The sequence below is a fragment of the Neofelis nebulosa genome, chromosome 2 (genome assembly GCF_028018385.1).
Source record: "Neofelis nebulosa isolate mNeoNeb1 chromosome 2, mNeoNeb1.pri, whole genome shotgun sequence".
Classification (NCBI taxonomy): domain Eukaryota; kingdom Metazoa; phylum Chordata; class Mammalia; order Carnivora; family Felidae; genus Neofelis; species Neofelis nebulosa.
The window spans coordinates 196,801,035-196,824,988 of record NC_080783.1 but is presented as its reverse complement, the minus strand read 5'-3'; the positions used below and the strand labels follow the sequence as shown (position 1 = coordinate 196,824,988).

At 44.4% G+C, this 23,954-nt stretch overlaps 1 protein-coding gene across 1 annotated transcript in view; it reads right to left on the bottom strand.

Moving 5' to 3' along the window:
* Positions 1 to 23,954, bottom strand: part of CSMD2 (CUB and Sushi multiple domains 2) — a 600,568-nt gene that overhangs the window by 86,805 nt on the left and 489,809 nt on the right. The window contains 6 exon segments of the mRNA XM_058718151.1: positions 125 to 205; positions 8,599 to 8,744; positions 10,131 to 10,308; positions 12,551 to 12,739; positions 18,014 to 18,223; positions 21,832 to 21,948. Coding sequence (XP_058574134.1) covers positions 125 to 205; positions 8,599 to 8,744; positions 10,131 to 10,308; positions 12,551 to 12,739; positions 18,014 to 18,223; positions 21,832 to 21,948 — 921 coding nt within the window.

Here is a 23,954-nt window from a genome sequence, read left to right as displayed (position 1 = left end):
CTCATCTTGCACTGGGCCTACTGTTTCTCGTGGACAGGAGGGAGAGATGAGCCTTGCTGGCCAGCCCCACCCCAACCCAGTCCCTCCTCAACTGCACAGTCCTTGCTGGTTTGGGAGAGGGTACCTATGTTGAATTCTTCATTCTCTGTGACGACTTCAGCGTTGGGGAGGATGGTGGGAGGAGGGCATTTGGTGAGTGGATAAGCTGAAAAGACAGAAGCAGACAAGCCGGTGTAAGAACACCATTCTTGGGGCACATAGCCATTTATTCATTCAATTCCTCACCTTCTCCTTCCTCATTCATTCACATAGATCCTAGTGACTATTGATCTGTACACAGGGTAAGTTTAGCCAAGTACTGTTTCGCTTATCTGCTGTCATCTTTTTTTTTTTTTTTTTTTTTCTGATGCGAAACCTAGGAGCCATATGGTAACACCAACAAAAAGGAGAGAGCATCTAAGAAGTCAGTGATGGTCACTAGCACTGAACGAAGGGGAGAGAAGCATTTCCTGAGCACCTATTATAAGTCAGGCACCTTCACACACCTTTAACTCTCATGATGGCTGGTCCCCCTATGAGGCGTTCTTACTCTATTTATGAGGCAGCTGAGATTCAGAAAGGTTCAGTTACTTCTCCGTGGTCATACAGGAAGTAAGTGGCACAGGGGGCTTGAATCCAGGTCTGGCTGCTCTCAAATCCCATATTCTTTCCACTGCTCAGCATCTAAGTACTGTGTGTGGCTCATGTGAGTGCCCATTAAAGCCAGCTGGTTTCCCTTCTGACCTTTGGCCAAACATCTCTGGCTTCGGTGGACTTTCCAAATGGAAAACCATCCCTCTGGGCAGAGACTGGACTGTGTGTGCATGGTGTTACTGAGGCAGAGCCCAATATGGGCTCATAACTTGGCTTCCGTTTACTACATGGCATACAATTTGGTGCTATGTAAGTGTGAGCTGCTGTTGCCAGTGCTGCTGCTGTTAGGATGACTTCCAAAGTCACCCCAAGCCCCGCTACGTTTTTTAAAAAAGAACATTCTCTTAAAAAAATTACAAATGTAATACATGATTGCTAGAGAAAATATGAGATTTTCTATGAAAATAGTAGGAAGAAAATTAAAGTCCTCCACTGGTCATTCAGATAACCACTGTTAACCTTTTACTGTAAGTTCTTATAGTATATACTTTCTGCACATATATTTTTCTCTTACAACATTTGCAGTGTGTTGTGTACTTTGCGTTGATCCTTGTGCACTCACTCTTATATTGCAAGAATTTCCCTATGTAATTAAATTTCTTTAAAAAATTTTTTTTCTAGAGAGAGTGCGAACAGGGGAGAGGAGCAGAGGGAGAGAGAGACGGAATCTTTAGCAGGCTCCACATTCAGCAAGGAGCCTGACATGGGGCTTGATCCCATGACCCATGGATCATGACCTGAACTGAAATCAAGAGTTGGATGCTCAACTGACTGAGCTACCCAGGCACCCTTGTAATTAAATTTCTTAAAAAATGATTGAAATGAGTTCATAGGATTTAGTTGTATGATTGACTAGAATTTATTTAATAGATGCTCTATTATTAACCATTTAGGTTTCCAAGGTTTTGCAATTTAAAATAAAACTGTGATAAACATCCTTCTATATATGCATCTTTTATGAGTTTTTTTCTTTTTCTTTTCTTTTTTTTTTTTTTAACTAGGAATGATTTCTGGATCATAGGGTAGTTCTATTTTTAACTTTCTGAGAAACCTCCATACTGTTTTTCACAGTGGTTGCACCAGTTTGCATTCCCACCAACGGTGTAAGAGGGTTCCCCTTTCTCCACATCCTCGCCAACACCTGTTGAACAACACCTGTGTTGTTAATTTTAGCCATTCTGACTGGCGTGAGGTGATATCTCATTGTAGTTTTGATTTCTGTTTCCCTTATGATAAGTGATGTTGAAGATCTTTTCATGTGTCTCTTGGCCACCTGTATGTCTTCTTTGGAAAGATGTCTGTTCATGTCTTCTGCCCATTTTGAAACTGGATTATTTGTTTTTTAGGCGTTGAGTTTTCCAAGTTGTTTATACGTTTTTGGATCCAACAATTACACTACTAGGTATTTACCCAAAGGATACAAAAATAATAATTCAAAGGGATACATGCACCCTGATGTTTATGGCAGCATTATCAACAACAGGCAAATTATGGAAAGAGCCCCAATGTCCATTGACTGATGAACAGATAAAGAAGATGGGGTGTATATATACGATCGCATATTGCCCAACCATAAAAAGAATGGAACCTTGCCACTTGGAACTATGTGGATGGAGCTAAAGGGTATTATGTTAAGCGAAAGAAGTGAGAGAAAGATAAATACCATATTTCACTCATATGTGGAATTTAAGAAAAAAGACAAACATAGGGAGCAAACTGAGAGGCAAACCAAGAAACAGACTCTTAGCTATAGAGAACCAACCCATGGTTACCAGAGGAGAGGTAGGTGGGGGGTGGGGGACATGGGTTAAATAGGTGATGAGGATTAAGGAAGGCACTTGTCGTGATAAGCACCATGAGATGTAAGGAATTGTTGAATCTCTAAATTCTACACCTTAAACTAATATTATACTGTATATTAACTAATTGGAATTTAAATAAAAATTTGAAAAAAAGGAAAAAAACCAGGAATGATTAAAGCGTATGACCTTTTTAAAGTATGAGCATCTCCTACTGAACATCAATAATCTATTCTTGGAAATCAGACGTTCCATGTAAAGATGCTAAGTAGGTGCCTAACTTCCAGAAAAAAAATCAGTAACAAGAAATCCTCACTTAAACACAGCCTGAGTGTTTAATATATTGTGGTTACTAGTTTGATTGGGGTAGATTTCCCATTATATTAACAAGAATTACACATTTCTGCTCAATGCAGAAAGCTGGTGGAATACTGAAAAACAAAAAAATGAAAATTCCCCAAGTCCCACCACCACCAGGCATAACCACCGTTAGCCTTTTGGTGCATGACCTTCGGTCTTTTACAGACAACCCCTCCTCCTCCCAGAGCACACACTACACCTACCATGTTCTTGTTAAAGAACTGAAGGGCAGGGAGGACATTTGGACTCCTCTGTTTCACTTTGTCCTTACTTCCCTTCCTCCTTGGGGGTGAAGCCCTGATACAGCTTAATCAGATTCCAGTATAGGTTAACATGTTAACTGGTGGGGAGGGCTCACTGATTTACGACAAGTGGTAGCCAGCTCAGCAACAGCCATTGTGGGTCACTGCATGTTGTACCCTCTTATGGATTCTTTCTGGACATACTCTTTTCCATTCTATTGGATGTGCTGGGCTGGCCTTTCATATGAAGCTTTTAAAACCAAGTTAGTATATGAAGAGACATGTGGGCAGAGAGAGAAAATCCCAAGCAGGTGCCATGCTGTGAGCGCAGAGCCTGATGTGGGGCTCTATCCCATGAACCGTGAGATCATGACCTAAGCTGAAATCAAGAGTCGACGCTCAACCGACTGAGCCACACAGGTGCCCTGGATTGTTTCTAATTTACCAGTTTTAAGTCACAGTTCAAGGAATATCTTTATATACGTATCTTTACACAATTCCCGGAAATAGGATTGGTGGGTCCTAGATCATTATTAATTAGAAATCTTGGCTGTAAGTAACACAAATCAACTCAGGGTAAGAATACGTGAAAAACAAAAAGCCTCTCAGAGAGGAGAGAATGCGAATGTGGATTTGTATACAGGCTTCATAAAGGTGGAGGACAAGGAACTGGGGTCCACCAGGAACCCAGGAAACCTTCCCAACATGTCTTGGTCACTTTCTTTCCACAAATCAGAACTTTCTACTTCTCAGTCTACAAGGACAGGAGAAGACAGGCAATCCAGGGCACTTGGATTTATATTGTCCCTCTTCTGCAGATGAATCTAGAATATCTTTGGTTCAACTTCAAGTTCCCGAGAGAGGACACCTGATTCCCTCTGCTGGAGTCAGGTCAGGGCCCACCTATGGTTCAAGCCACTGTGGCTGGGGTTGGCGGTGGACATGGAGCGGGGTAGAATATACAAACATAGTTGACAATTGCCCATGTGAGAGAGGCAGCTAAGGAGATCATTACAAGCTCTGCAGACAACCAAAAATGTTTGACTGTGGCTGATCACATTGTGTATAGCTTTTTGATATGCATTTTCACACTGCCCACCACCAAGGGAGCATCTTCCTGCAATCTTCCCACCAGGATTATCATTTTAAACATTATTACAGGTTATTCTCTAATATTAAGAGCCTACTTTTTCCATTTAATGCTTTTTGCTTTGAAGGCTACTCTTTGATTGCCATTGTTGTTTGTATTTGCCAAATACATCACTACCCATCCTTTTATGTTCAAACTGTCACTGTACCTTAGTAGTGTTCCCGGATGGAAAATACAGCTAAATTTTATTTAACCTAATCTAAGAGTCTTTGCGTTTTTCATAGGGAATTGGGCTTTGACAAATTTGTATTTGCCATAGTAACTGAATGATTTTATTTTATTGTTTTATTCTGCACTGTCTGTATCTTTGTTCCTAAAGTTTCCGTTGCTTTCCACCTTTTGTATATGAGCTATGTTTTGCTTACTTTTTTTCTTTCAGTGATTTAAAAGTGCTATAACCTATTTTTAACTTCTTAGTGACTAAAATATATACTCAGAACCCTGATTTTTCTAATTATCAAAGTTAGTAATTGAATAATATCTACTGATTCTACCCCCATGAGAGAAAATGATATTTCCTTTCTCCTATACCTCTTCTAACTACTTGGGTATTTGTTAATATGAAATGATTTCTTAAAAATTTTAAAGAATTATTTGTATTCTGTTTGGAATCTATGTTTTCAATTATTATTGCTTAAATCTGTGGTTAGCTAGTTAGTGCTTCCATTTTAATCTTTCACACAACTTCTCTGAATTGAGTTATTGGTTCATTCCTCCGTGGGTGGCTACATCCTTGAGGAACAATTCAAATTGAGATGTGGGTGACAATGATTTTAAGCTCTTGGATGTCTGCAGATGACTGTCCCTTGCCTTTACATGTGACGTTCCCAAGTGTCTTTTTCCTTAAACATCTATAAAAATGCCTCTTTTATTTTCTGGAATTGAATGCCAAGAATAATTAGGCACAGGATTGTTGATTTTGGCTCCCTGTAGTTAACTTTCTCAGCCTGGATTCTGGTAGATTTCTTCTACCCCTCAGCCTTGAGATTTGAAAAACTTGCCAGGCTGGTTTTGATTTCTCCTGGTATGTAGTGAGCTCTTTTGTTCTATACGTACAGTTTTTCCCTCATCTCAGAAGAGTTTTATTTTATTATTTCTATTCCATCTGGCTCTTTTTGTCATAGATACTTTTTAATCAGTACGTTTTTTGTTTACTGGATCTATTTGCCATTCTCTCCTCTATAATTTTCAAATATTTGCTCACTTTCTTCTTTGTGTTGGGCTTTTATTCCACATCTCTGAACTGTTTTTCTGCACTGTTGATTCTGCTCTGTGTTGATTCTTATGCCAATTTAATTGTGCTGCTACATTTGTTTTTTAAACTTTTTTTTAATTATCTAGCTCCCCTTGTAAATAAAAATTTTAATTTGAAACTATCACAAAGGTATAAGAAAAGTTGGCAGCATCGTACAAGAAACATTTTTCATGAACCAGAAGAAAGTAAGTGACCGACATTATGCTCCATAACCACAGAGTATTTTAGTGTGCATTTCCAACAAACAAGCACATTACCCTGAAAAACCACATACAGGCACTAAAAGCAGGAAATTACCTCTGATATGGTACTTCCAACTAGTCACCATGTCCACTAGTGTTTTACCACTTGCCCTAGTAAAATCCTTAATAGCGAAATGATCCAGTTCAGAATCATACACTGTATTTCGTTGTCATGTCCTTTTAGTCTGGAAGAGTCCCAAAGTCTTTCCTTGACCTTCGTGGCTTTTACACTTTTGAAGATTCTATGGCAGTTAATTGCTAGTCTGTAATACTATTTTACATTACCCTCACTTTACGTTTGACACATTCCTCATAGCTGGATTCAAGCTGTGCATCTTTACTGGACTATCACAGAGGGGATGCTGGGTTCTTCTCTTTGTACCCAGTCTGGTGGGGTATGATTTCAGTTTGTCCTGTTATTCATGATGCTCACCTGGATCACTTAATTAAGGTGCTGTCCTCCAGGCTTCTCCACTCTAAAGCTGTTCTTTTTTCCCTTTGTGATTATCGTGTGAGGAGATAGTTTGAAGGTATGGAAATACTCTGTTCCTCATAATATTTTAATTAATAACTGTTTAACTAACTTATACCTGTTTGGATATACATGGTGTCCTGGTTTATTCAATCAGCTACAGTTTGTTACCAATATTAATTCCTTGGATGCTCAAATTATCCCCATTATGGTCACTGGGAGCCCCTTCAAGCCCGTGTCTATGTCCCTCTGTCACGTCTGCATCATTCCTTGAGTAGTTCCTTGCTTTCTGCCATAAAATGTTCCAGGCTCATCTTGTACTTTCTCTGCCTCAGTCCTGGAGTCAGCATTTCTTTAAGGTGTTTTGGTCCATTCAACTGAAAATGGTATTGGAAACCAGTAACTGGAGCTAGATGTGTTCATTGTTATTGAGGAGTCATTACTTCAAAGCCCTTTTAGTGAGAAGAGTTAAGGGATGTATGTACGCGTACACATCCACATTCACACCCTCATTTCCTTCGATATCTGTATGTACATATTGAAAAGCATAGCTCACATTGATACCTCCAATTCCAACCCAATTCCCTGGGAATATTCCAGTTTTTGTTCTTTCCATATTTCTAACCCTCTTCTCTTTCAGTGAGACACCTGTTGTCCTTGATATATTCACTTATCAGATCAGTCACCTGTAGGTAACTGAGTTCCCATCTCTCCTGCCACAGCCCCCTTACATGAATACCCTACACACTGCATCCCCCACCCCAGGCTCTGATGGATCCTCAGTGTGGATACCCTCCTCATTCTGCTGGGGCTCCTACCCCACATGGATGTTCCTTCCATTTGCTCAGAGCCTGGACACTCCATGCCAGCCCTGTCCCTGGGCAGCGTGGACTCCCTCTCCCCTCTGACACCCCAGCCTGGCTCACGCCCTGGAGGCATGGATGTCACTTTGCTTTGTCCCATTTAACAGCTTTAGGACTGAATTGTTCAGGAAGGGAAGACATTTAGCTCCCCTTTTATTTATCTCTTATTTGGAGATCTCTTATTTGGAGTCCATATTGTCTAGACTTCTATGCTTTCCAAAATTTACTTCTACTTCCTAAACTATATGTTTTCAAGGGCATTTTTCTCTGCAATTCAAATCCTATTTTCTCATTAAAAAATACTGCAGAATCTTGTTCATAGGTCTCTTTAAGGTACTTGTCTTTTATACTTATTAGTCCTTATATGGGAAGGAATTTATTTAGAGCTAATATTTGCCTACAGAAAGGCAGACATTCTTTCCCCCACACCAGTCCTGCTCCCCAATCTCCATGTCTACCTCCCTCTTTTTCTTTAGTTCTTGTCTCAGATATCGCCTCGCAACAGGTTTTCCACAATTATTCTACATGAAGCAGAGTTCCCCACCTTTCATTTGCTATCTTATTTGTTTCCTTCATAGCAACTTATTACAAATTGCAAAGATTTTATTTGTCTGCTTATTGGTTTGTTATCTCTGTCTCCTTGGAGGAAGAAAGCTCTATGGGGAGCAGGCATTTCACAGAGCAGGAAGCATGAATAGTCAATGAAGATATGAAAGGATGCTCACCTCATCATTAACATAAGAGTGAAATGCTATTTCATGAATCCACCAGATTGGCAAACGTTTAAAAATCTGATAAAACCCAGTGTTTGCAAGATGGAGCCAGGAATAAAGTCAAGCTTTCCCGATTTCCAGTTCAAATATATGTAATGCTCTGCAAACTGTAATATGGAGGATTATTCTATAGATGGACACAAGCCCACAGAAAACTTTCTATAAGTTTTTCTCTGCTATATCCACTATAACAAAAATGAGGAAGTATCCGGGTCCGCAACTTGGGACTCTCAGAAGAAAACTGGCTGCCGATAAGGACAAACCTACCCTGAATTGTTCATGCTCCTCCTGCTTGAATTCTCCATGAGTTCACTTGTGCACAGCACTTCCTGTGAGGTCAACAGAAGCCGTGGATTCCAGCGGAGTGGGACAGCCCTCTAGAGGGTGTCAAGGGACAAGCTGGGGCACAAGTAAGTGGAAAACCCAGCCAGTGAGTGCACGTGAAGCAGCTGGGTGAGAAGCCTCATCCTGCTGCCTCTAAGCTTGGATTTGGCACCAAGGGTCAGCATCATGTGCCTCTCTGCCCTAGAGTGTGTGTGAAGGAGGAAAACTTACAAGTATGGAGCCCCTTGCTGGGAGATTTCACATAGGTGAATACATGGAAGTCTTATAACTCCAAGGACACTGAGGCTGAGAAGCTATGTAACTCATTCAGAATCACACAATTGCGAATAGTGGAGCCAGGGGTCAAGTGCAGCCCTGATTCAAGAGCGTAGTGCCCCTCTCTCACACCAGGCTTCCATACTGACCAGAGAAGGCTATGGCGAAGATCCCACCCATCGCCGCATCACGGTGGAACTTGAGCAGGACCTGGTTGGATGAGCTGTGCACTGTTTTCTTGGCCAAGCTTCGGCTGAAGACTCCAAGCTGTGGAGCTGTCTGCTGAGGCCCATCCCTGCACATAGGAAAGAAGGTGCTGGCATGTCATGAGTTACCATGGCTGCCTGCTCCACCCGGTTCCATCAGTGGCCCTCAAAGAGACCTGGAGTGGGAGGCTGTGACTCTTCTTGTGCTTGACACTGTCTTTCTCCAATGTCCTGTAGACCTCCCTCTAATCTCTCCCAACTCAGTCTGCTGACAAAGCTGATAGAGCCAGCAAGGCTCACACTGACTCCTCTTTCACCTGATTCTTCACCAGCCCAGCCTCCATAATGGGCTTGGGGGCAACAGTCTCACCCAAGAAGCCACTGGAGCCACTGGGCAGGGATGCAGGTCTTATCACAGGTTCTCTGAGACTGAGCAGCAGTAGGATAGGGCTGAGGAAGAGCTGCAGGAAGCTCATGTTACTATCCATTCCAGCCCCACTTCCTTGTCCCCAAGCAGAGATATCCCCAGTTGTCCTTCTAGGCAAAGGATTTCTTCCCTGGAAAGGTATCTAGCCCCTCCTATCTGTTCTTAGCCATAGCCTGGAAAGGAAACTGGAAATTAATCCAGGGCAGTCTGATTATGGTTATCCAGCCCTGGGAATTTGGGCAAGAGAATCCCATGATCCCCTGCTGATTCCCAGAATGGCAGTAACTCCCAAACAAAAAAATTTTTAAATTATATATTTGTCCAAAGATCCGGTGGTTTGAAAAGGACTGTCTAGGAGACTACACTTATTGATTAATAATTCATTTTCCCATTTTAAAATTCATTCAAGATATTCTAACTCTCACTCAGTGTGGAATCGTCAATTTGGTAACCAGTAAGCCGCATGTGGCTGTTTACATTTAATTAAAATTAAATAAAGTTTAAAAGTCAGTTCCTCAGTCACTCTAGTCACATTTAAGTACTCAATGGCCACCTGTAGCTGGTGGCTATGGTACTGGACAGCACAGATACAGAATGTTTCCATTACTGCTGAATGTTGTGTTGGACAATACTGGCTCAGCAGGAGATGATCAGTGGGACTTCACAGAATTCTACCCCCAAACTGTCACTAGTCTGGGTAGCTTATGTTAGGTAAATGTAGGATTTTGGTTTGGACTCTGGAAAAACTGAGAAAAGTTTGTGTAGCTATGACCATTCCTATTCACACACCCACCCACTTGTCCTTTGACCCCGAGGTGGGACTCCAGGTTGGAAATCACTGCCCTGCCATTCCTCTCCCTTCCAGGAGTCACAAAAGGTAATTTGAAGCTGAGCCCTCATTTACTACGTTTATTTGAAAGCCAGGAGGTGGACCACCATTTAAAACCATGCAGCTCTTGGTTTTCTAAACAAAGAAATGAGTAACTCCAGTTTAGAGCCCAATTAAAGCCCCTTTCTAATTGGCTGTCGACATGGCAGCTGGCCCTACCAGACAGTGATGAAGTCTCCGGAGGGTTCTGTCTGCAGCAGGCTGAGGTTGAGGCGGACGCCATGACCAATGGGCACGGTGATCAGCCAGACACAGTCCTGGGAGCTGGAGTATGGACTGGGGAAGCCCGGGGAGTACACAGTGCCATTGGAAGAGGTGATGTTCCCACCACAGGGGACTGCCAGGGAAGGGACACAAACACAGATGAGTGTGGGAGATCACCCCCCACCTGAAAATTCAGATGACTTCCTTACGAAGTGCAGGCACCCAGCACAAATTATCCTGCTCAGGGAGGTCAGGAGGCATGGGGAGAGGTGATGGGGCTGCAGATGACCGTGTGTGGTTTTCCCCATTGGTCCTAGCACACCACTCCCCATCTGGCCCCTGACCTTCAGAGCACATGCCTCTGGGGGCCAGCCTCAGCCCCTGGCCTCTCTCTTCTTCTTGTGGATGAGACCAGCCCAGAAGGAAGGACCCACTGGAGCTCTCTCCTCTCCCTTCCTAGGAATGGAGAGGAGGAAAGAATTCAGAGTCAGGGCTGTAGTTCTTTTGCTGGGATGAACTAGGAAATTATGGGAGTATTTCTCTCTCTCTCTTTATTTGCTTCAAGATTCTTAGAGTGGTACATTTGGTCTTGACCTAAGAGATGAGGATTCTTGTAGTGAAGACCAAAGTTGGGTTCAAATCATGGCTAAACCATTTATTGGCTGGATGGCCCTAGACATTAGTTTAGACTCTTTCATCACCTGTGAAATGGGAATAAGAGTATCTCCATGTAGGACTGTGGTGGTGGTTCCATAAACTGAGGCAAGTAAAATATCCAGCTTGGTACTCAGCTCACAGAGAAGGCATTTGCTGCATAGATATGATCTTTTATCCCTATTTTCCTGTCCCTTGAAAGTAACACCCAATTTTAGGTTCACTCCGATGTAGGCTTTGGGTAAGGGGATGAAGAGGCCATGAAGTCTCCATAATGTTCTGATTCAGTCACCGGGGAGGAGAAAAAAGGGCAAACAAACAAACATACATACAAACACCCCCTGGTCCAGACTAATGAGTACATGTGGCTGGCATGAGGCAACAAGCAGACATCTGGATGGGGGCAGACCAAAGCGAAGAGAAAGAATCCCAATGCCTCTAGGCAGAAGATACGGTTCCTGTGAATGCACATGCATCCTGAAAGGGGTATGCATGGACTCACCCCCTTTCCTACACATACTGGACATCCACTCAGTGTCAGTGTCAGGCGCAGCCTGGGGAAATGAAGGGGAGCAAGGATACCGTGGCACATGGTTTTGCTCTGGAGCACTCACAGCCCACTGGGATACAGCTAAGTAGACTGGTGTTTACAGCATAGGGTGGAACACACTGTCAACACGGAATGCCATGGGAACAACTGGAGGACCCCTCCTCTGTTCTTGGGAGGGTGGGCAAGGATTCTTGGTATTATTTCCATTTAGACTCAGACCTGAGGGATGACAACGCTAAGTAGACAAGGCAAGAGAGGAGAGTGATGTTCTATGAGGGAGGGACAGCATGTACTAAGAACCAGAGGCAAGAGAACAGGGCACACTGGGATGACTGCAAGTATTTCAGCTTCAGACATAAAATCTGCGAGCGTGGAGAATCCTGGGGGGTATGCAGGGACCAGGCCCTGAGGGACATGGTGCGCTACCTAAAAGAGTTTGGAATTTACCCCAAGAGAGATGAGGATGCCTTGCTGGCTTCTGAGCAGGGGAGTGTCTGGAGTATGTTGATGGTTTTGAAGATGCACACTGGCTACACTCAGAAAAATGGATTGAGGAGGGCAAGACTGAAGGCTGGGAGACCAGTGAGGAGCCTCATCAAAGTGGTGGCCTGGATTAAGGCAGAGGCAGTAGATAGAGATAAGTGGATAGATTTGAAAGGTAATCAGGATGTAGAATTATCAAGGCTTGATGAATAAGTCAGATGGGGGAGAGGGAAGGGCGCAAATAGGGCCAAGTAACCAGGTGACTAAAGGTGCCCTTCACTAGATGGATTTCCATTGAATGACAGAAAAACGATGCCTTTAATTTCTAATATATTAGGATTTAGGTGCTTCTGGATAAGTGAAGCTCTTTAAAAAGTTTTTGGATATACAAGTATAGCTCTCAGGAAAGAGATAAAGATTACAGAGTCTTCCCTTCTGATGGGTTGGGTTTCCCAAGGGTTGAGTAGGTATTCCCTTGGCTGTGGCCCACATTTCCTCCAGGTCCTCCCAAGGTTGGCCCAGAGGTCTGTGCCTAGGACTCTTTGCCCAGACAGGCTGGGTCCTTTCCATATGAAAACAGGATGGACAAGTTTTTCCTGGACTCCCCAGCATGGGTGCTTCCATGGGGCATGGGAGTACTCTGATCAGTCTCCTTAGGAGGAGTCACTAGGGATGAGGAGGGACATACCTTCACACCTGGGTAGGGGGTGGTCCCAATTCCGGTTGGTGCCATGTTGACATGTGAGGACGGGGTGGCCCATCAGTTGATATCCTGGCAGGCACTCGAAGGTCACTGATTGTCCAACATTGTAGCCAGCTCCCCTCACAATGCCATTGGCAAAGGGCTCTGGGTCTGGGCATTCTTGAAGTTCATAGGCTGGAAAAGATCAGGAGAGAAGGTTACTTTATTCTCTTTGGACATTTTCCCCTCAACCAGAATATAGGAGCAGTAGAAAGTAAGCATAATGGTGAAGCACCAAGACTTGGACTCCGATGGACCTTTGTCATTTACTAGTTGTTGGCTTTGGGTAAGACATTTAATTTTTCTCTGCCTCTGTTTTCCTATTTAGAAAATGGTTATTGTGAGGATTAAGTGGGAAATTATATGCATAGTACAGTATGGCACATAGTAAGAGCTAAATAAATGTTATCTGTTATTACTGTCTCCATGGGAGAAAGAGGTTTAGGGAAGACAATGCTAGGTTGAACCCTTATTCATTGAGTACCTGCTTGGGGCCAGGCATTGACCTTGGTTCTTTCATGTGGATCATCTCATTTAATCCTGACAACCAACCATGTTCTAGATCACAAACAAAGGAAGCAGTCAGGGGAGGACTTGAGTGGGGTCTTTCTGACTCTGAGAAACTAGAACCTTTCAAGACGGAGGGAACTTGGCAGGAGTAAGTCAATCTTGTGACTAGAAGAAAAGCTTTTCAGAGGGAATTGTTAGATAAAAAGGAATATGTGTGACTGTAATACAAAGAGGTCCCTCCAAAGAGCAAGAAAGCAACTTCCTTGAGAATAGGTGAGTCCAACTCAAAAGGAGATACCTTGATGGAAGTACTGGAGGCCTGTCCCAACAGGGAGGGGTTGCAGAGGGGTTTACTGAGCATGTGCACAGAGCATAGACTCTGATTAATTGGATCCACAGGAAAAAGAACAGCTGTTGTGTCCGGAATCAGGCCCACCCTACACAGGAAACTGGCAGTGGGGTAGACAGAGCTTTCCACAGTGGAAATTCTCAGTGGGAGTTGAGATCAAATGAATGCTCCATGGAAGTGGATGAATTCATTACATGTAATAACAACATAAATAACAATGATCACGAAGCTGACATTTTCAGAGCCCTCCTTCTGGGATGGTGACTATGTTGTGTATTTCCAGTCAACATCTTCCTGAGGGAGGCCTTAGTGGGAGGAACCGGGCAGGCTTCACTGGGAAATCATTGAGGTAATTGCCTGTGTCAAAAAATGGAGTGGCTGTGGTGGGAGGGGGTGGCTGGTCAGCCAAAGAAGACACGTGGCCCTGACAGTAGCAAGGGGTACTGGGCAATTTGGCAAATGAAGGTTCGTAGAAGCAGGGAGCCTGTTGCCCAGTGAGGTGACTGAATGAATGGACTGGGTCTCTATAGAAAAGCCTCAGTGGGAACTTGTGGACCCAGCAATGGTGAGGAGCCAGAAGAGAGTGGCTTCACATCAGAAGCTAGGAGCAGCCAGAGGGAGAGTCTCTTATAGGAACTTTCTCATGTGGAAGGAGCTGGGCTTTTCAGAAAGAGAGACACTTAAGTGAGAGTACTTGGACTGCTTTCAAAAATCTCAGAGCCTGTTCTAGCAGAAGAAGCTTCAAAGAGAGAGGTTGGGCCTATAGGCAGAAATGAACCCAAAGAGTGATTAGCTCTCCTAAAGAAGCACTCCTCAGGGAGAGCAGCTGGGTTTGCCCCACAGGGAGACACTATGGTGGGAACAGATACAGTTTTTAAAACAACTTTTTAAAGTTTATTTATTTTGAGAGACAGGGAGGGAGCGCACATGGGAGGGGCAGAGAAAGAGGGAGACACAGAATCTGAAGCAGGCTCCAGGCTCTGAGCTGTCAGCACAGAGCCCGACACGGGCTCCTGAGCCATGAGATCATGACCTGAGCCGAAGTCGGACACTTAGCTGACTGAGCCACCCAGGCACCCCAAGAAGCTTTAATGAAATAAGCTTAGCTTGTCACACTGAGAGACCCAGTAAGAGTGGCTTATGTTGTTAGTAAAAATTTTATGGGAATATTACCTGAGAGGAGAAAGGAAAACTCTAGCCTAGGAAGTTCAGAGTATCTAACAGAAGGAATTTTGAGAAAGAGTAAGGAGTTGGATTTCTTCAAAGAAAGTCGTGGGACCACAAAGACCGGGGCCTGCTTGACAGAATGCCTCTCAGTGGGGACAGATGGCTCTTTTGGAAACAGGTCTTTTCATAAAGGAAAAACCTGGGGTGAGCGGTCAGAGACTGTGTACAAGGTACAGCTCCATGGGCCTAAGGAGGGCGTAGGTGGAGAATGTGGGCCCTATTTGGGCCTGTCATAAATTAGGAGGCCTTGGTGGGAGGACCTGGGTCTCTGGCACTAGAGACAACCCAGTCTGAGTGGTTGGGGCCATCACAAACGAGAAGCCTAATGAAAGTCGAGGTCAAATCTGAAGGGAAGCAGCTGCTCTGACACTAACAGTGGGCCTTGTTAAGTCTAGTCATAAGAGGAGGCATCGTTAGGTCTGTGGGGCTTAGGCAGGCACTGAGGGAGTAGCTGGGCCTGTGACCTGAGGGAAGCCTCAAGAGGAACATCCACCAAGTCATGAAGGTAAAATGGGAGGAGGTAGGCCCACCATCTTTGGGCCTCTCACACAGTTGGAGCCACTCCTGGTGGAAGTGTTGGGCCTCTGAATGCATACTTAGAACCCCCCTGCCCTATGCCTTGCTTCCCCCCAACAAGGGGAAATCCTCAGTGGACTGGGCTTCTGAACACACGAAGCTCCAGTGTGAGTGATGCGTACGCCACAAGAGGGCTGCTGGCCAAGTGTTGGCCTGTGTCTCAGAAGCTCAGGTGGAAGTGAGAGGGACTGAGCTTGAGACCAGGGCTCTGTGGAAGTAGTAGGTCTCTTCTACGGGGAGACGTCAATGAAGTCGGAGGGACTCAGGGGCACAACTTTTATAGGGACAAGTGGGCTTATCACATGGGGAACTCAGTGAGTGTCTGGTGCCATCATGTGGACCCAGTGGGCAGGGCTATGTCTGTCACAGGGGTGAAGGCACAACGTGTGTGGCAGGCCCCAGGGGAGCCGTCCCTGTCACAATGGTAGTGTCATCAGTACTTGCATTTATCCAACAGGAGAAGCCTCAGGGAGAGCACTTGGGCCTGTCAGAGGTGTTATGGGTTGAATTGTGCCCCCTGCCCAAATTCATATGTTGAAGTCCTAACCTCTAACACCTCAGAACGCGACCTTATTTGGAGAGGGGGTCTTTGCCTATCTTTACCCAAATTAAAATGAGGTCATTAGGGTGGGCTCTAGTCCAATATAACTGGTGTCCTTATACAACAGGGAAATTTGGAGACATATAGCGATGTGAAGCCAGAGATGGGGGTGATATTTTTACAAGCCAAGGAATTCCAGATTGCCAGCAAACCACCAGAGGCGAGGACAGAGGCCTGGAACAGATTCGCCCTCACAGCCCTCAGAAGGAATCAATCCTGCCGACACCTTGATCTCGGGACTTGTCAGTCTCCAGAGCTGTGAGGGAATAAATGTCTGTTGTTGAAGTCCCCCACTCCCACCTCCCAGTCTGTGGTACTTTGTTACGGCAGCCCTGGCAAAGGAAGACACAGGGGAAACCTGAGAGAGGCACGCGTGTGTCCCAGAGGGTAGCGCTGATCATATGACAGAATGTGGCCGTCTGATGTGTCATGACCCATTTGACAGCTCATGCCCCCACTGAAGCCGTGTGCCCTTGACAGGTACACGTGCTCTTGGTTAGGGCCAGCCTCTGTGATGAGCTCACACACAGCTTCCTGGGGTGGGGCAGCTTTGCTCCTACCAAGGAGGCCAGCACTCTCTGGGTGAGAAACACAGCATCTCCCTGCCACTTCATGGGTGTGAGAGGCCCAGCTCCTCCTCCCGAGGTGTCCCAGGTGGTGGCAAGCCCAGCCACACTCCCTGGCGTTCCTTCCAAGGAGGCAGTGCCTGTGTAACCGACCCAACTGTGCCCACCTTTGTAGAATACCCCTTTCCCTAAATGACAAGCCTGAATCCATGGTCAGTATTCATCTCTGACAAGGGATGAAAAAGTCTAATATCAGAGTGTTATGTATATAGACCATTCTATATATTTATATAGGAAACACAACCAAAGAACTCATGAAACATTACATATTTTCACAGGTACATATAACATATGTTATATGTTTCCATGTCAACACATGGAAAAAGATCCAGAAAGATCATATTAAAACAACAGTGATTACTTCTGGGGAATGGGCCTGGAGTTGGAGGCTGTAGACAAAGAAGGCTTGGCCTTACCCATAAAGGCTTTAATTTCCTCCTTCCTTCCTTTCATCCTTCCTCCCTCCCTCTTTCTTTTTAACAAGGTGAGTGTGTTTGTGAACTGCTTATATAATTAAAAATCAACTTTAAAAAAGAAAATTGCAAAACAGTACTTATAGTATGATACAATTTTGGATATAATATAATGATATAGTTACATCAATATATGTACAGAAAAAAATGGGGCTTTCGTTGGTATCTCTGCATGGTGGGGTTGGAGATGCGATTATGGGAGAATTTGTCCTTCAGTGATGTACTCACAAAAACATCTGTAATGTTTTAATTTTTTTATAAGCATGTATAAGATTGGAACAAAGTCCAAAATTATGAAAAAAAAGTCCAAAGAATCTGGAAAAAGAGGTTAGAACAAATGGTTCATCCAGTCGCACTAGGGCAGCATCTGAGGGAGAAGTTGGGCCCATTTAAGGCTGCTGTGTATAGCTACACAGATTGAGCGCAGTCCACACAGCCACAGGTAAGGGCCCCTCACTCAGGAAAGCCTGGGTTGGAGAGGAGGGGGCTTGTTCCAGGAAAAGCATACCAGGAGGGGTGGGGCCTATAACAGGATTTCACCTCGGCAAGGTAGAGCCCCAGTGAGCATGGTCAGGAAACCCTCAGTAGGAGTCAACGGGCTTGTCTCATTGTGAAGGCTCAGTGGGTGCTCTAGGGTTGTTACCAGAATCCTCTGTCATGTGATAGGAGCTTTGCTGAGGCAATTGGGCTTGACACACAGGAGAGGACCCAGAGGGACTAAGTAAGCCTACCAAGGCTGAGGGGAAGTGGCTGGCTGGACGCTCAGGGATGCCCGATGGGAAAGCTCAGGGAAAACTGTTGGCCATTGGGCCTGTAGCCCAGGAAGAGGCTTGCCAAAGAAGATTAGATATCTTCATGGGGCCACAGAGACATGCCATCAAAAGGAAGCCTTCATAGATAGGCCTGCCCACCCCTCCCCCCCCCCCCCCCCCCCCACCTCAGCCCTTCTTGTGTTCTTCTTTTCCCCTACGTGGAAGGCTGGGAAGATGGTGGCTATGGGTAAGAGAAGGGGTTGGACAGGAGCAAACGGGCACTCCCTGTCTTTACCTTGATACTCCAGCTTGAATCCTGGCCGGTTCTGGGAGTGGTCGCTGTGGAAATACACAGTGGTCTCGTGGGACGTGGAGAGCAGGGAGCCTGGAAGCTCGCTTCCACTGAATCTGCCCATCATGCGGCTGGTCTCGTAGGGGCCATTCCGGATTTCTATGAAGTCGTGGTTGGGCTCAGTGGAGAAGTTCAGGAACTGGATGTGAGCTCCTGGGAGCAAGACAGAGGCAGACAGTGTCCAAAGCAATAGAGTCCTGCTTCAAACATGCGGTCTCATGGAAGCTTGTCCTGCCAGACCTCATGCGTCCCTACTACCGGCTTCCCATCCAACCAAGATTCCCAGAACACAACTCTGGGAGTTACTGTCCATTCCAGTCTTTTGTCTTGAGGCAGGATTCAACTTAAAAATATATTATTCACTCAGAATAAAGGGCACTGGTCATTCCAGAGCTCTATCCCTAGTCCATTTTATTGAAAACAAAGCTCAGGGCTAATATTTGACTTGTGGTTCATAAGCCTACTATTAGTATAAAGATAGCTATGCTAAAATAAACTTTTTACTTAAAAATGCCGCCACTTAAAAATAACTATATCCAATCAAAAGACATGAACTCCATCATACTGGTATCTTCTCGAACACTTAGGATAATTCAGAAATTAGAAGAATACATTATCAGTGAAGTTTATACCCAGGGATCTTACTGGATTAATCAAGATCTCCTAACCACTTGACAGGTTAAATGGATCTGATTAAGTGCTTGACTTACATATTAATATACTCTGCAGAATGGAGGTGGGAAGATTGACATTTGTTTACTGGTGAGATTTCTCAAAATTAGATTACCATTAAAAATGCTATTGAAGACATATATTTACTAAGCAAATAGGAAAATGTCCACTATGTTAATTGTGAAAATCGGACTGCAAAGTAGCACGCATTATGTAATTCTAATTGTGGTATTAAAAAACTGGAAGAATGTTCACTGATTCACTAATAATATTTACTGAGCATCTGCCATACATCAGGGCTGCACTAGGCACTGCACAGGGATAAACAAGAACTACCAGGTCCTTGTCTTCACAGCGGTTACATTCTAATGGCCAGGACTAAGCTGTTAGCGATTATCTCTGCATGGTGGGGTTACAGATGGATTCTAATCTTTAAAATGTTCTTTTCTGTACTTTCTAAGTTTTGTAGAATGGACACACATATGTGATTTTTTTTTTTTGCGTCTAATTATTTAAATAGAATAAAGACTTGACTTATAACATGGAGGACCCTTCATGTCTCCTGCTCTCTCCCATTCTCTTTCTTCCCTTAATAGAAGGTCACTCTCTGGCCAAAATGAAGAAATCAGGAGACTATAGATGCTGGAGGGGATGTGGAGAAACGGGAACCCTCTTGCACTGTTGGTGGGAATGCAAATTGGTGCAGCCGCTCTGGAAAGCAGTGTGGAGGTTCCTCAGAAAATTAAAAATAGACCTACCCTATGACCCAGCAATAGCACTGCTAGGAATTTATCCAAGGGATACAGGAGTACTGATGCATAGGGGCACTTATACCCCAATGTTTATAGCAGCACTCTCAACAATAGCCAAATGATGGAAAGAGCCTAAATGTCCATCAACTGATGAATGGATAAAGAAATTGTGGTTTATATACACAATGGAATACTACGTGGCAATGAGAAAAAATGAAATATGGCCCTTTGTAGCAACGTGGATGGAACTGGAGAGTGTGATGCTAAGTGAAATAAGCCATACAGAGAAAGACAGAGACCATATGGTTTCACTCTTATGTGGATCCTGAGAAACGTAACAGAAACCCATGGGGGAGGGGAAGGAAGAAAAAAAAAAAAAAAGAGGTTAGAGTGGGAGAGAGCCAAAGCATAAGAGACTGTTAAAAACTGAGAACAAACTGAGGGTTGATGGGGGGTGGGAGGGAGGGGAGGGTGGGTGATAGGTATTGAGGAGGGCACCTTTTGGGATGAGCACTGGGTGTTGTATGGAAACCAATTTGACAGTAAATTTCATATATTAAAAAAAAAATAAATAAATAAATAAAAAATAATTAAAAAAAATAGAAGGTCACTCTCATGAATTGGAAAAATATCTTTCAGTTCATGTTTTTAGATTCTTAAATATATGTCTGATTTATTTGTCTTGAACATTTACATAAGTGTTGTTATACTGTACATATAGTTTTGTAAACTTTTTTTGCTCAATATTGTGTTTTTCAAGGTCTATCCTTGTTGATATATAAAGTTCATTGGTTTTAACTACATATTAATTAATTCCATTTTATGAATTATCCAACTACATTATTCACTGCTCTAATAGTGAACATGTAGATTGTTTTCAAAATATGGAGTTTGACAATGATCACTTTTGGACATGTCGTCTGCATCCCATCCATCATCCCAACACTGTGGGCAGCATGTCCATTGAAGGGGCTCTTCAAGGATTCCAGGATTTCTGAATTGAATGGGCTTGGAAAGAACTGGGCATGACCACTGCCATCTAGTGGTAGAAGCTTGTAAATTCAGAGGCTCTTTACACAATGAAACCAGGTGCCATATTAGGGTGGGCGCTGGAGTCCAACCTTCGCTTGAAAGCAAGGTCTTCTGTGATTGGACCCTGCAGGGGGCTTATAAGCAGAGGCCGAATAAGCACCCAGGCCTTTGAGATAGAGAGCTCTGGTGGGAGAACATCAGGACTTACAGAGAACAATGACGTACCTCTCATTTAAACTTCCATTTTCCTTTGGATGCTGCACTCCCTCCATCCTTCTATCATCTGAGATTCTCGTGGCCCATGTCTGGATGCAGAGCTATAAGGCCTCCTAGCTCCTCTTCCCCCATTGTCTAAAATCTGGAGTTTCCCAAGGCTGCTTAAGTCCTCACCATTTTGTACCCTGATCACCCGTCCCCAGGTTCCTCCAGAAGATGGTTCTAAATATAAGACTCCATCCTCTGAAGGTTCACCAACCCCTTTCCTCCTCTGAGAACAGATTTGAAGTAGGTCAACTGGATCCCTTTCTCCTGAAAGCCCCTTCTCCATCATAAGACCTACTCTAGGCTGAATAGTAAAGGACGCAAAGTTGGTGGCCTTGATTCCTGAGGTCACAGAGTGGGAGAGCGCAGGCAGACGCAGGAGCAATCCCCTCAGGACATTTTGTCCCCTAGGAGCAGGGCAGTGACTCAGGCAAGATGATCCATTAGTTCCACGTCAACACAAATCATTTACCTCTCCAACAGAGATGTTGGGGTTAAATTATATTCCCAGTCAGGAATGAATCATCAGGAATTAAATTTTGTACCCAGACCGATGTCCTCCACACCCTGTCAACCCCCGTGCCTGGCATACTCCATCTCCACACACACACAAAATCTCCCAATCTTTAAGACCAGCCAGAATGTGCGTATAAAGAATGCAAACTCTATATCATATTGACCTTGGCTATATAATTTAATTAGGATGAGAAATGGGATATTGAAGTTAAAAGCACAACTTGAGGTCCAGTCTCTGTAAAAGATTTTTTTATTTTTCAACCATCCCTGAGTAATTTCTCAGTCCTGAATTTCAGCTTACTACTCAAATAATAATGATAATGGCCATCCCTAAGATTATTTTCTCTATGTTTTATGTGCCCAAAGTGTTCATTTCTACCATTCTTAACTGATGTTCACAATCGTACGAGAGGTCAAACAGATCAGGAAATAGAGAGGCAGAGTGCTATACTGTCTTGGCCAAGGTTATGCTGAACGGTTGCAGGGAATGGTTACTTTATGCACTGGGGCCTGGGCATGGAGACTTACCAAAGCCCACAGGCAGCGCTATTTTCCAAGAGCAGTCCATGTTGCTGGGGTAGTTGCCTGGGAAGCCGGGGCTCAGGATCACCCCTTCCATCTCTTCCACTGCCCCCCCACACTGTGCTGTGACAATGAGACCAGATAGAAGGTTAGGACAGCATGGAGGAGAATATGGAGCCATGTCAGTGTTTGGATGTCCCCTTAGAGCAGCAGCTTTTTTAACCATTCCCAAGTCATAAATGCCTTTGAGAATCCAAAGGAATCTACAGGTTATCTCTTTACACAACTGCAGACTTGGGCAAAACTGAGAACATGTGTAAGTGCAGAAAGGGTGGCTCGGCATCCTGGCACCGCCCAATGGTCCACAAACCCAAATTATGACTTTTGACCTTGAGCATGCCCTTCGCAGGTCAGTTCCCTTAGCAAGGTCATGCAGCAAAAGCGGTCTGCTCTAAGAGCAGTGTGACCATTTCTTACACTATGCCTCAAATCTCCCTCTATCATTGTCCAATCAACTCTCCCAAGACTGAAGAGAAAGGAGGAAGGAAGGGGACTAGCATGCACTGAGTCCCCACTCTGTGCCAGGCACCATGCCAAACTCTTTACAAATATACATTCCATGGGGTTGGGTGGCCCTACTAGGTGCCCACCCTCAGACTCTGCCCTCTGCCCTCAACCAAAGTGATTGTGATTAGCATTCCATGGGGAACCAATCATGAGGGGCTGGGGCACCTGACACTCTCAACAAGGCGACTTCACCTGCAGATGCAGGGCTGGAGCATAAATACAGCCTGGTCAGTTGACAACCATTCTCTTCTTTCACATCTTTCAGGAAACAGTCATGCAGCTTCAAGCGACTAGCTTGTTATGGGAGCCAGAGAAAGAGGTGGAGGGGAGGGATCTGCAGTGTCTAAGCAAAGGCATTTTGGGGAGAGGGTGACAAACAGGCCTGAATGCAACAGTGTCCGGGTTCAGAGTTGGGGGGCTCTGGCGCTGACTGCCTGGCTCACAATCCCAGTGCTTTCACTTCCTGTGTGACTCTGGGCACGTTCTAAACCCTTTCAAACCCCGGTTTCCCTCATCTGTAAAATGGAGCCAATTACAGCACCTATGTCACAGGATTGTCATTAAGTTACAACAGAAAGGACTTTGTGTCACTTGGAACAGTGGCTGGTGCACACAGTAAACTGGCGACAGCTACTCTATGGCCTGTAGCTGCTGTTACCATGAGTGGTTTCCTTGGCAAGAACTTCGTAATATGTAATGGGCGAAGTGCCTCTCCTGGGCCACATTTCTGACTGCTGAGCAGGTGACCAAACCCTGTACCCTGGTGATATCACAGAAGGGAAATGCCATTATGCCCAAGTGATGCTCTCTCCACTCACTTTGCTTCTTATCCCAAGGTCAGCCTTGATTTGCACTTTACATTGGCTGGGCATCAGAGAAAAGTAGGTTTCCATTCCTAATGGTGCCAAGCACTTTTTAATCCTAAAAGCCTTAGTTTTCTTTCTTTTTTTTCTTAGTTTTCTTATTTGCAAAATGAGGGCAATGATACCTCCTCTGAAGAGCTGCTGTGAGGAAACTCGTAGCACAGTGACGTGCATGTAATAGATACTCAATAAATGTCACGTCTCCCTCACCCTGACTAGAAGCTTCAGAGACCTTGTCTTTTCTTGTATCCATGGATCTCTTCGTCATTGCTTAGCACAGGGTAAGAAACCCAACCAAGCTAAGTTCTTGTTTCACATGTAACCCTCCACATTTTTTATTAGTGGATTTTATCTGTCTGTCCCATGAAAAGTCATAGGGGAAGGGCTCAATTGCCCAGGGGTTCCATTCAGGAACAATTATCAAGTCAATTATCTGGGGTTCCATCCAGGAACAATTCAGGTCAATTATCTGGAATCCGAATGGTCATCATCGTGTTTTCAAATGGGCAAGTCTCCTGTGATTTTTCCATTGGGTGGGCGAAGGTTTGCAGAAGTCATGACTCCCTTGAAGAGCTGCCCATCAGCCGAAAACTACTGTCTTTGCACAGACTCAGAATACCAATCTGTCTTTTGATTTGAACTTGATCCCAACGATATGTCACTGAGCTCAAATCCCTGGTAGAAAATGGGTATGAAAGA